This window comes from Tachyglossus aculeatus, chromosome 26 (assembly GCF_015852505.1).
Source record: "Tachyglossus aculeatus isolate mTacAcu1 chromosome 26, mTacAcu1.pri, whole genome shotgun sequence".
Taxonomy (NCBI): Eukaryota; Metazoa; Chordata; class Mammalia; order Monotremata; family Tachyglossidae; genus Tachyglossus; species Tachyglossus aculeatus.
In genome coordinates, this window is record NC_052091.1 from 15,325,595 (window position 1) to 15,337,850 (window position 12,256).

Here is a 12,256-nt window from a genome sequence, read left to right on the forward strand (position 1 = left end):
CCACTGTTGGGTAGGGACTGTATATGTTGCCAACTTGTACTTCCCAAGCGCTTAGTACAGTGCTCTGCACACAGTAAGTGCTCAATATGATTGATTGATTGACAATTACCTTGTCTCCCCCCCAGCGCTTAAAACAGTGCTTGGCACATAGTAGGCGCTTAACAAACACCATCATTATAAGCAGCCTAAATTAGTGGAAAGAGCCCGGATTTGGGAGTCAGAGGTTGTGGGTTCTAATCCCAGCTCTGCCACTTGTCAGCTGTGTGACCTTGGGGAAGTCACTTAACTTCTCTGTGCTTCAGTTACCTCGTCTGTAAAATGGGGATTAAGACTCTAAGCCCCATGTGGGATAACCTGATCACCTTGTATCCCCCCCAGCGCTTAGAACAGTGCTTCGCACATAGTAAGCGCTTAACAAATGTCATTATTATTATTATTACTACCTTATATCTACCCCAGCGCTTAGAACAGTGCTTGGCACATAATAGGCGCTTAACAAATACCATCATTATAAGCAGCCTAAATTAGTGGAAAGAGCCCGGACTTGGGAGTCAGAGGTCGTGGGTTCTAATCCCAGCTCTGCCACTTGTCAGCTGTGTGACCTTGGGGAAGTCACTTAACTTCTCTGTGCCTCAGTTACCTCGTCTGTAAAATGGGGATTAAGACTCTAAGCCCCATGTGGGATAACCTGATCACCTTGTATCCCCCCCAGCGCTTAGAACAGTGCTTTGAACATAGTAATTGCTTAACAAATGTTACTATTATTATTATTATTACCTTATATCTACCCCAGCGCTTAGAACAGTGCTTGGCACATAGTAAGCTCTTAACAAATACCGTAATTACTTTCTAGACTGTGCGCCCGTTGTGGGGTAGGGATCGTCTCTATCTGTTACCGAATTGTGCTTCCCAAGCGCTTAGTACAGTGCTCCGCCCACAGTAAGCGCTCAATAAATACGACTGAATGAATGACTAAGAGAAAGCACCTGAGCCAGGCGGGGCCATAGAGGCCGACGCCTAGAAGGGTCCGTTGGAGGCCGGCATTCCGTCACGCCGCTCGGGTCTGTCTAGCTGACTTCCGGCGGAGGGCGCCAGCTCGCCTCCTCCGGCGCGAGGAGGGCGTGACGTCAGCGGGCGGGGGCGGGCACGTGGGGGTGAAGCCCCGCCCCCTCCCGCGCTCATTGGTGATGCCGGGGAGGGGAGGGCCGTGCGCACGCGCGCGGGGCGGGGCCGGGCCGGGTCATGGCGGCCGCGGCGCCTGAGGCGGGAGGCGCCGCCGGGACCCTCGTGGCGCCGCCGCCGCCTCCGCCGCCTCCTCCTTGGCGGCCCCGGGCGGGCAAGGCCCCCGGCAGCGCGGTGAGGAGACGCCCCTGACCCTGCCCCTGCCCCCCTGCCCCTTCCCCCCTGGCCCGGGGGCTTTAGTGAGGAGGCAGGAGCGCGGGGGAGGAGGGGAGGAGGGGAGGAGGCTGGCTTTGGGCGTCACGGGGACAAGATGGCCTTGGGTCTGTCAAAAGGCTCCAGTCCTCATATCCTGCCCTCTCCCTTCCCTTCCCTCTCCCTTCCCTCTCCCTTCCCTTCCCCCTTCCCTTCCCCCTTTTCTTTTCCTTCTGTTCCCCCTTCCCTTCCCCTTTCCTTTCCCTTCTCCCTTTTCTTTTCCCTTCCCCCTTCTTTCCTCTCCCTCTCCTCTCCCTACCCTCCCTTCCCTCTCCCTTCCCCCTTTTCTTTTCCTTCCATTCCCCCTTCCTTTCCCCGTTCTCTTCCCCCTTTTCTTTCCCTTATCTTTCTCTTCCCCCTTTTCTTTTCCTTCCCTCTTCCCCCTTTTCTTTCCCTTCCCTCTTCCCCTTCTCTTTTCCCTTCCCCTTTTCCCCTTTTCTTTCCTCTCCCGTTCCTTCCCCTTTCCCTTTCCCCTTTCCCCTTCTTCCCCCTTCCCCTTCCCTTCCCCCTTCCCCCTTCCCTTTCCCCTTCCCCCTTCCCTTTCCCCTTCCCCCTTCCCTTTCCCCTTCCCCCTTCCCTTTCCCCTTCCCCCTTCCCTTTCCCCTTCCCCCTTCCCTTTCCCCTTCCCCCTTCCCTTTCCCCTTCCCCCTTCCCTTCCCCCTTCCCTTCCCCCTTCCCTTCCCCCTTTCCCCTTCCCCCTTCCCCTTCCCCCTTCCCCCTTTCCCCTTCCCCCTTCCCTTTCCCCTTCCCCCTTCCCTTTCCCCTTCCCCCTTCCCTTTCCCCTTCCCCCTTCCCTTTCCCCTTCCCCCTTCCCTTTCCCCTTCCCCCTTCCCTTCCCCCTTCCCCCTTCCCTTTCCCCTTCCCCCTTCCCTTTCCCCTTCCCCTTCCCCCTTCCCTTTCCCCTTTCCCTTCCTTTCCCTCTCCCTTCCCCTTTCCCTTCGTCCTCCCTTCCCCTTTCCCTTCGTCCTCCCTTCCCCTTTCCCTTCGTCCTCCCTTCCCCTTTCCCTTCGTCCTCCCTTCCCCTTTCCCTTCGTCCTCCCTTCCCCTTTCCCTTCGTCCTCCCTTCCCCTTTCCCTTCGTCCTCCCTTCCCCTTTCCCTTCCTCCTCCCTTCCCCTTTCCCTTCCTCCTCCCTTCCCCTTTCCCTTCCTCCTCCCTTTCCCTTTCCCTTCCTCCTCCCTTCCCCTTTCCCTTCCTCCTCCCTTTCCCTTTCCCTTCCTCTTTCCCTTCCTCCTCCCTTCCCCTTTCCTTCCCCCTCCCTTCCCCCTTCCTTTCCCCCCTCCCTTCCCCTTCCCGTTCCCCTCCCTTTTCCCTTCCCCCTTCCCCCTCCCCTTTCCCTTCCTCCTCCATTCCCCTTTCCTTTCCTCCTCCATTCCCCCTTCCCTTTCCCCACTCCCCCCCTTCCTTTTCCCCTTCCCTTTCCCCCTCCCTTCCCCCTTCCCTTCAGTGTCCACCACTTCAGAATCCAACCTTTGACCTGGAACCTCTTCTGGGAAAAGATCCCCAGCAGGCCTTTCCCAAACTCGACCCCCTTCCTTAGAACAGTACTTGGCACATAGTAAGTGCTTAGCAAATACCATCCTTATTATTATTATTATTATTATTATTATTTCGCAGGACAGGGTTGCATAAAGCAGCTTGGCTTAGAGAGAAGTAACATGGCATAGCGGAAAGAGCCTGGGCTGTGGAGTCAGAGGTTGTGGGTTATAATAATGATTATAGCATTTGTTAAGCGTTTACTATGTGCCAAGCACTGTTCTAAGCGCTGGGGGAGATATAAGGCAATCGGGTTGTCCCACGTGGGGCTCACAGTCGTAATCCCCGTTTTCCAGATGAGGTAACTGAGGCACAGAGAAGTGAAGTGACTTGCCCAAAGTCACACAGCTGACAAGTGGCAGAGTTGGAATTAGAACCCATGACCTCGGACTTCCAAGCCCGGGCTGTTTCCACTGAGCCACGCTGCTTCTAATCCCGGCCCCGCCACTTGTCACGTGTGTGACTTTGGGCAAGTCGCTTGACTTCTCTGTGCCTCAGTTACCTCATCTGGAAAATGGAGAGCCCCACATGGAACAACCTGATTACCTTGTATCTACCCCAGCGCTTAGAACAGTGCTTGGCACATAGTAAGTGCTTAACAAATACCAACATTATTTAGAGAAGCAATGTGATTTATTGGAAGGAGCACCAGCTTGGGAGACAGAAGGGCTTAGTACAGTGCTCTGCACACAATAAACGCTTAAATTCAATTTAAAGAATGAATGAAAGGTCGTGAGTTCTAATCCTGACCCCACCACTTGTCAGCTGTGTGATTTTGGGCAAGTCACTTAACTTCTCTGTGCCTCAGTTCCCTCATCTGTAAAATAGGGATTAAAGTGAGCCCCACGTGGGACAACCAGATAACCTTGTATCTACCCCAGCGCTTAGAACAGTACTTGGCACATAGTAAGCTTAACAAATACCATTATTATTATTCCACTTTCCTTCCAGAATGGCATAATGGAAACAACTCAGGATGGGGAGTCAGGAGGCCTGAGTTCTAATCCCGGCCCTGTTCCTTGCCCTCCCTTGGATGAGTCATTTAACTTACGTGCCTCAGTTTCCTCCTCTGTGAAATTGGTATTAAATACCTGTGCTCCCTCTTCCCGAGGCCGAGCCTCATGGGGGACAGAGACTGTGTCTGATCTGATTACACTGTATCTACCCTAACGCTTAGCTCATACTAGGTGCTTAACAAATACAATTGTTATTGTTTTCCCTTCGCCTTCCACTTCTGCCGTGGTTTCCGAAGGGATGCCCCAGAGGTTAGAGGACAGTTTGGAAGATCATCATCATCAATTGTATTTATTGTGCGCTTACTATGTGCAGAGCACTGTACTAAGCGCTTGGGAAGTACAAATTGGCAACATATAGAGACAGTCCCTACCCAACAGTGGGCTCACAGTCTAAAAGGGGGAGACAGAGAACAAAACCAAACATACTAACAAAATAAAATAAATAGAATAGATACGTACAAATAAATTAAATAAATAAATAGAGTAAAAAAAATATGTACAAACATATATACATATATACAGGTGCTGTGGGGAAGGGAGGGAGGTAAGATGGGGGGTTGGAGAGGGGGACGAGGGGGAGAGGAAGGAAGGGGCTCAGTCTGGGAAGGCCTCCTGGAGGAGGTGAGCTCTCAGCAGGGCCTTGAAGGGAGGAAGAGAGCTAGGAAGATGAAATGAATAGATACCTGTGGGGGAGAGCTGGCTCTGGAAATACACCCAGATCATTGGCATCAGTCGAGTTTCTAGTTCTGGCCCCTTGTAACTCTTCCCACCTTGCTGCTTCTTTCCCTGGCAGACTCAGAGACTGGACAAGGCAGCGGCCGTGGAGAAAAGGGGACCGTACATCATGGCCCGGCCACCTTCCATCCATGCCAAGCTACGTGAGTGTTGGCTGGGCTCAGACTTCCGTTCTTCCTGGCGTAGAGCCTCCAATACCACCAATTAATCAGGGTCTTAGGGAGCTTGTGAGTTGCCCATGTAATAAGGGAGAGGGACTTGGGCTTGTTCGGAGTGAGCACGTGGGCCTCTCGCCCTCCATAGCCTTAGCTTAGCTGGAAATAGGGCCTCCGTTTTCACCCCCAAAAAGAGGATTATAGAAGAGAGCTCTCACCCAGGCCGTGTGTGCTGCCAGAGCTACATAAATCCAGGACCACTTCTGCACTTTGAATCTGATCTCTCCCTCCATTTAGTTTGCCAGGTGCTAGAAAAGTTGAGCTCAGACCCTGTTTATTCTATTTCAGTTCAAATTTCACTTCTCTTGTACAGAGGCGGCAAAACATACCCAAGGCCATTTTGGGTGTTTTTGCCATGCAGGGTGAGCTGGGAATTAGTTCATAAGCGGCCCTCCTTAGGGATAAAGTGAGATTTCAGTGGGAGGGAGGGTCTTTCCATTGACTAATCCTGCCTCTTTTGGTTTTTCAGAGAAGCACCGGGACCTGGCGAAGGCTGCCCTGCGGAGGAAAGGAATATTGGGAGGTGCCGCTCCATGCAATCCAAAATCTTCAGGAAAAAGGTCCCAACAGACTCCTGGTTTGCTCCACTTCGAAGCTTCCCCTCAAAATGTCAAGGGTCTAGTTAAAAAAAAATCAGAAGACTCGGGTTCTGATTTGAGGCTCTGTCACTGATTACGTGGCCTATCGGTGCCTCAGTTTACCCAAATGTAAAATTGGAGATAATCAGTAATTTTTTTTATGTCTGCTCACTCTATTGATGGTATAACAAATACTATTATATGGAGAAGCAGCTTGGCTCAGTGGAAAGAGCACGGGCTTTGGAGTCAGAGGTCATGGGTTCAAATCCCAGCTCTGCAAATTGTCAGCTGTGGGACTTTGGGCAAGTCACTTAACTTCTCTGGGCCTCAGTTCCCTTATCTGTAAAATGGGGATTAAAACTGTGAGCCCCCCCGTGGGACAATCTGATCACCTAGTAACCTCCCCAGTGCTTAGAACAGTGCTTTGCACATAGTAAGCGCTGAACAAATACCACCATTATTATTATTATACCCTCCCAGCTGCTTTGTACAGTGCTCTGTACAGAGTAAGCACACAATGATTACCATTAATTGATTACTGTGTGCAGAGGACTATATTAAGCACTTGGAAGCGTACAATAGAGTTAATAATAATAATCATTAGTATGGTCTTTGGTTAGTGCTTACTATGTGTCAAACATTGATCTAAGCGCTGCAACAGATATAATTTGATCAGTTTGGGCACAGTTCCTGTCCCAAATGGGGCTCACAGTCTAAGTAGAAGGAAGATCAGATATTGACTCCCCATTTTATAGCTGAGGAAACTGAGGCCCAGAGAAGTTGAGCGATGTGCCCACTTGCCACGGGAGGCAAGGATGGGAGCTGGAATTAGAACCTAGGTACTCTTTCTGCTAGGACATGTTGCTTCCCTAAGAGTTAGTGGACACACGCCCTGCCCACAGGGAGCTTACCATCTAGTCAGGGAGACAGACACTAAAATAAACTACAGATGTGGAGAAGCAGCAGAGCATAAATTCACCAGGAGTGGATGTGAGCACCAAGGGCTTCTCCCCAAAATGCTGAAGTGGCATTTGGGGGTGATATAGGTTGGGAAGATCAGAGATTCATCAGGGCAGGCCTACTGGAGGAGATGTGCTTTCCAAAGGAGTTTGAAGATGGGGAGAGCTGCTGCCTGCCAGGTGTTTAGGGGGAGAAAGGGAGTGAGCAAGAGGTTGGTCGATGAGAATGAGGCACAATGAGTAGGCTGGCTTAAGAAAAAATGGGCAAATTGGGGTGAAGCGGGGGAAGAAAGGATAAGGAGAGAGGATAAGAGGTGGGGAGAGAGAAGATTGCCGACCTCCATGTCACTGGGATAATGGAATGAGATGATAGATGTGAGAGCCCTTTGGAATCACAGTACTAAAAATTATAATGATTTCTCTAGCAGGTCAAGGAGGAAAGGAGCTGCAGGTACTGATATTTCCTTTCTTGTGCACTTGATACTCACCCCCAACTCCACAGAACTTGTGGACATATCCTTATACTCCTGTTTCCACTATCTGTAATTTATTTTAACATCGCCCCCCTGCTAAACTGTTGACTCCTTATGGGCAGGGGTGGTTTCTACCAAAACTGTAGAGTATTCTCTCAAGCGCTTAGTACTGTGTTCAGCACACAGGAAGTGCTCAATAAATAAATGGCTCGATTGACTGTGGGTCAGGGTGGAGACTTTTTGCTGGGGGAAGTTGGGGAAAATTTTTTTCTGTTACTTTCTGTACTTAGGTGTCCCTGGTTTGTGAAAAGGGCTGAACTCTCCAGGTTTGGAAGTTTTCCCGGAAGGCGGGATACTCTCCTAGCCTGGGAAAGTTCTCATTGGTGTCTAGATCCTGGGGTCCAATCAGTTGTCTGACGGTAGTCCAGGGGCAGGTTTACGCGATAAGGCGATGGAGTGGGGCAGAGGAAAATACGCTACAGTCGATCCGCCGGGGTCAGCACGCTCAGATTTTGGCCTTTCATAGGTTTCGACACCGTTTCATATTGCTGTCTCTCTTGTCCCTCTGTCCCCTCAGGTCAGTGAAGTTTAACAAGGGCTATGTCCCTCTCAGCCAGAGTGCAGATGAAAACCTGGTGTCTCTCGATTCAGACAGGTGAGCACCGGTGGAGGCTACCACAGTCCTGTTCGTTTGGGATCGAAACCCAGGCTGGGAGGCCATTTTACTGAGACTTCTCCTGAGGTCAGACCCTTTTAACACAGTAACTAGGTCTGATAATACAATAATTGTGGTTCTTAAGCACTTACTTTGTACCAAGCACCAAATTATGCGCTGGGGAGGATGCAAGATAATCAAGTCAGATACGGTCCCTCGTGGGGTTCAAAGCCTAGAGTTCCTCAAGTCCTGGTGGGTAACTTCACTTCCTGGGCCTCAGTGTTCCCAGCCTTATCCTCTACTGATATCTGAACCATGTGATTGTCACGCAAGATTACATCCTTAACCTGCCAGGGCTAATCTATATCAAGTGAGAGAGTAACTCTGAGTTCCTCTTTAATTGGTGCCCAGAGCACAGATGAGTTGGTGATTTGGTCATCATCTTTCCTGAATAGTCGAATACCCCTATGCTTTAAGATTCTCTCCCCTCTCTTCCTAGCATCCTCCATTCAGCCGCAGTTAGTTACTCCCTCCCACACCCTACCCCTGCTCACTTTCCTGTTCTTCTCCTAGTGACGGGGAGCTGGAATCCAGGAACTCCTCCGGTTACTCCTCTGCTGAGGCAAGTCCAGAGTTTCTTTCTGTGCTTAGTTCCCTTCCCCGGCAGAACTCTGCCTCTGTCCTTGCTTCCAGCCCCTTAGTGTCTTAGCGTTCCCTGGAGGGTGTCTACTCAGAAAGGGTGATAGGGAACCATGGGCACCAGGAAAAGTGGAAAATGGATGTTATGAGAAAGGAGAACTCAGGCCCTAGGAATCTCTGTCTTGTACTTCTGTTTTCCTGGTCATCGAGCCTGTGACACACTCTCAAGAGAAAATAGGATGCATTAGAACAAAAGAAAACGTCATTTTTTGAGGTTCCTGTCTTTAGAAGGGGAAAAGAGGATTTTAAGAAAGACAATCCAAAGGGCTAACTCTACTTCTTGGTCTCCTTGGGTGTTTCTAGTGTTTCCCTGGGTGCCATTCACGTGTATGTGGAAATTATTTTCCTCAGGGGATGGGGAGATAACTTTAGAGTGGTGAAACTGTAGAAGACCATGGGCTATGGGGAGCCACATCCTTTCCTTTTTAGTGCCTCCATATGGCATGTTTACATACTGCCTTTTGTTTAAAGGTACTTGTGAAACCTGGCTGGCAGGTTTTATTCTCATGTTCCTTGGGTTTCCAGCAAAAAGGAGAAAGTTTCCACTGTAAAAAAAAAAAAAAAAAAAAAACAAAATAAAGAGGAGGAGGCAGGGACACTTTCTCCTCTCTTGGTTCTGTTGATGGGACATCCTGGCCTAGTGGAAAGAGGATGGGCCTGGGCATCAGAGGACTTGGGTTCTAATCCTGCATAATAATAATAATGATGGCATTTATTAAGCGCTTACTATGTGCATAGCGCTGGGGAGGTTACAAGGTGATCAGGTTGTCCCATGGGGGGCCCACAGTCTTAATCCCCATTTTACAGATGAGGTAACTGAGGCACAGAGAAGTGACTTTCCCAAAGAGACAGCTGACAATTGGCGGAGCCAGAGTTTGAACCCATGACTTCTGACTCCAAAGCCCGTGCTCTTTCCACTGAGCCATGCTGCTTCTCTGCCACTTGCCTACTGTGAGACCTTGGGCAACTCATGTAACCTCTCTGCCTCAGTTTCCTCAGCTGTAAAATGGGATTCGGTCTCTTTCTCCCCCCTAGACTGAGCGCCCAATCAATGTAGGACAGGGACTTTGCCCAACCTGATTAACTTGTATCTACCCCAGCAGTTGGAATAATACTTGACATATAGTAAGTGTTTAGCAAGTATTATTATTAATATAATTATATCAGTGTAGCAATGCATTGTATTAATATAAAGCATATTATTAAAAATAAGAACTATTGTTCATTTCAGTGCAGGTATTGAATCCCTATTTTACATTTAAGGAAACTGAAGCACAGAGAAATTAAGCGACTTGCCCAAGGTCACAGAGCAAGCAAGTGGCAGAGGTGGGATTAGAATCCAGGTCCTCTGACTCTTTTACTTTGCTCACTTAAGTAGTTGACTTTCTCCTCCACAGGCCAGGTAAGAAACACCCCATCTAGAGTTAGAGGTGGCATTCAGAGCAGCAATCAGGCAGTCGAGGCACTAATTAAGGGCACCTCTGCTGCTTTGGGCTGCCTCGAGCTCTCACCCTGACAGCCAGGGTGCTGGGAGGTGAAAGCACTTAGAACAGTGCTTTGCGCATAGTAAGCGCTTAATAAATGCCATTAAAAAAAAAAACCACCAGGTCACCCCTTGTAGGTTCCCAGGACCTCTTGTGTCATCGAGGCAGCTGGCGATCTCTAATGACCGAACAGCCCCGGTGATGGGCTTAGAACCAGAGATGGCAGGGTTTGGGAGCCGCGGTTCTGCTTAGGCAGCGGTCATCCCAGCCAGCTTCCAGTCCATTCACCTTTGTTCCTCTTCCCTCCTCTCAGCAGGTGAACCAGGATCTGAGCCGGCAGCTGCTTCAGGACGGGTATCACCTGGATGAGATCCCAGATGACGAAGACCTGGACCTCATTCCCCCGAAGCCCATGGCTACCGCCTCCTGCCCCTGCTGTGGCTGCTTTGGAGAGTCCTTCTCCTGCTCCATCCAGTAGGCGTTGCTGGGTAGGGTGGGGACGACCCAGGATGGGGGCCGGCCTCTCGGCAGGGCCCGAGAAGCCCTGGCCATCTCCTTCCCCGACCTGTTTCAGATCTCTCGGTGGGGACGGCTATTAATACCAATCTCATCCGGAGCCAGAGAACCCAAAGAGGCCAGTCAGAGTGCTGCAGGGAAATGGCTTCATGAGGCCAAGAGCTTCCAGAGCAGAGCTGGGAGCCTCGGTACCTTGTGTGCATAGGGTATATCCCTTCACTACTGCACCTGAGGTGCGGGAGGCCTTTCCGTGGTTCAGCAGGTTTAGGGAGCTGCAAGGACGTGAACTAGAAACCCTTCCAGAAGGCACTAAAGATAGCTCATATTTCATTTGAGTTTCATTAACCAGTTGCTTAGGGTGTTGGGGAACAGGTTATCTGGGGGGCAGTGGTTAGAGCACCCGGGCAAACGCCTTTGGGGACCCCATTTCAAAGGAAGCTTCGCTGTGCTTCCTTCCCACTTGGAGTCTTGGAGTTGCAACTTTGGTCTGCAGCAGAGATGTGCATTCTGCCGTAGCTGGGCTCTGCCCCTTCCTCCACCCCCAGGTTTGACGGGGACGTTAAAGCGGAATGTTTCGGGGAACACGCTCTTCCGCGCCCCCACATTTCCTTGACTCCCAAAGAGTTTGAGGTGGTTTCAGATCCATTAGCTCTGGCATTTCTGCGGAATAAATTGCTTAATGGTTTTGACTGGAGTTCCGATGTCAGTGCCTTTCAGGACTGACAAAATCATGCTGTGACTTCTATCCCCGGAACACCTAAATTACCGCCGGCCTCCCATTTCCTCCTAAGAGGCTGGCTTCCAGGAGTCAGCCTGGCCCCTTCCCCTGCAGTTCCTGGAGATCACCTAATTGCCGAATCCTGGGATTTTTGATTGATTGATTGTTTCACCTGGTCACTTTTCTTAGCCTGGTTCTTGCCTTCCTTCCTCAGTTTCCTTTCTAGGGAGGCAGATAGCACATGGGGTGATCAGCAGGAATGCAGTTTCAGGGGGGAAGCAGTAAAGGGAGCCTCAGGGAACCACTCAATCCCGTGCCCTAAAATGGGTCGTCCCCACACAAGTAGTAGAAAAATAATAATGATGGCATTTAAATGTTTACTATGTGCAAAGCACTGTTCTAAGCGCTGGGGATCATAACCATCATCATTAATGGTATTGCATGCTTTCTATGTGCAGAGCGCTACACTAAGCGCTTGGGGGAATACAGTGCAACAGAGTTGGAAAACAGGTAGTAGTAATTCATTCAATGGTATTTATTGAGCGTTTACTGTGTGCAGAGCACTGTACTAAGCGCTTGGGAAGTACAAGGTGGCAACATATAGAGACGGTCCCTACCCAACAACGGGCTAGTGATAGTGTTTATTAAGTGCTTTCTATGTACACAGCATGCAGTGGGAAATCAGATCTATCGAGGGTCTCCCGCTCTGTGAATATTGGTGGGGAAAGTCCTGGAAGGACATTTTTATGCTGCTTTGTGGACTTTGGCCTAACCGTAGTTAGCGGACCCGGACCCAGAGAGGGTGGATTAGGGGACCTGGCTAGCCGGGGTCTGCCTCAGCCTCGGTCCCCGTCGTCTGGTGCCATGCTGCCTGACTCTCTCCCGGCCGGCTCAGCACAAGCCTCCCAATTTACGCAGCACCGGGCTCTGCTGCGGGCCATCGGAGCAGCTCTGAGGCCAAAGGCTCCATCCAGGGGACCTTGTATAATAATAGTACTAATGGCATTTATTAAGCGCTTACTATGTGCAATGCACAGTTCTAAGTGCTGGGTATAAGAGACCAGTAGTCTGGTTCTGCAGGAGCCAGGTTTGGGAGACCCAAATGGACCCAACCCGAGCCTGACGAGCCCTGAAAAAGTCCGGTTGCCATCTACGTGCATCCAGGTTCTTTTGAGAAGCAGGCCGGGGAAACTGGACTTTGGTTTTGGACGCCGTGGCTGCCCTGCCGGCCCAGCCTGGT

At 50.4% G+C, this 12,256-nt stretch overlaps 1 protein-coding gene across 1 annotated transcript; it reads left to right on the forward strand.

Moving 5' to 3' along the window:
- Positions 1-1,242: 1,242 nt before the first annotated feature.
- Positions 1,243-11,424, forward strand: FAM219B (family with sequence similarity 219 member B). Its single transcript, XM_038767005.1, has 6 exons — positions 1,243-1,356; positions 4,778-4,862; positions 5,404-5,494; positions 7,522-7,599; positions 8,173-8,221; positions 10,096-11,424. The coding sequence occupies exons 1-6, from the start codon at positions 1,243-1,245 to the stop codon at positions 10,258-10,260; spliced, it is 582 nt and encodes a 193-aa protein (XP_038622933.1). The 3' UTR covers positions 10,261-11,424.
- Positions 11,425-12,256: the final 832 nt, after the last annotated feature.

What these genes read in the sequence shown, in the direction of transcription:
- FAM219B (XM_038767005.1), top strand. Translation starts at nt 1,243, where the DNA reads ATGGCGGCCGCGGCGCCTGAGGCGGGAGGCGCCGCCGGGACCCTCGTG. An exon ending in GCAAGGCCCCCGGCAGCGCG is followed by an intron (nt 1,357 to 4,777) that starts GTGAGGAGACGC and finishes TTTCCCTGGCAG; the next exon opens with ACTCAGAGACTGGACAAGGC. An exon ending in TTCCATCCATGCCAAGCTAC is followed by an intron (nt 4,863 to 5,403) that starts GTGAGTGTTGGC and finishes TTGGTTTTTCAG; the next exon opens with AGAAGCACCGGGACCTGGCG.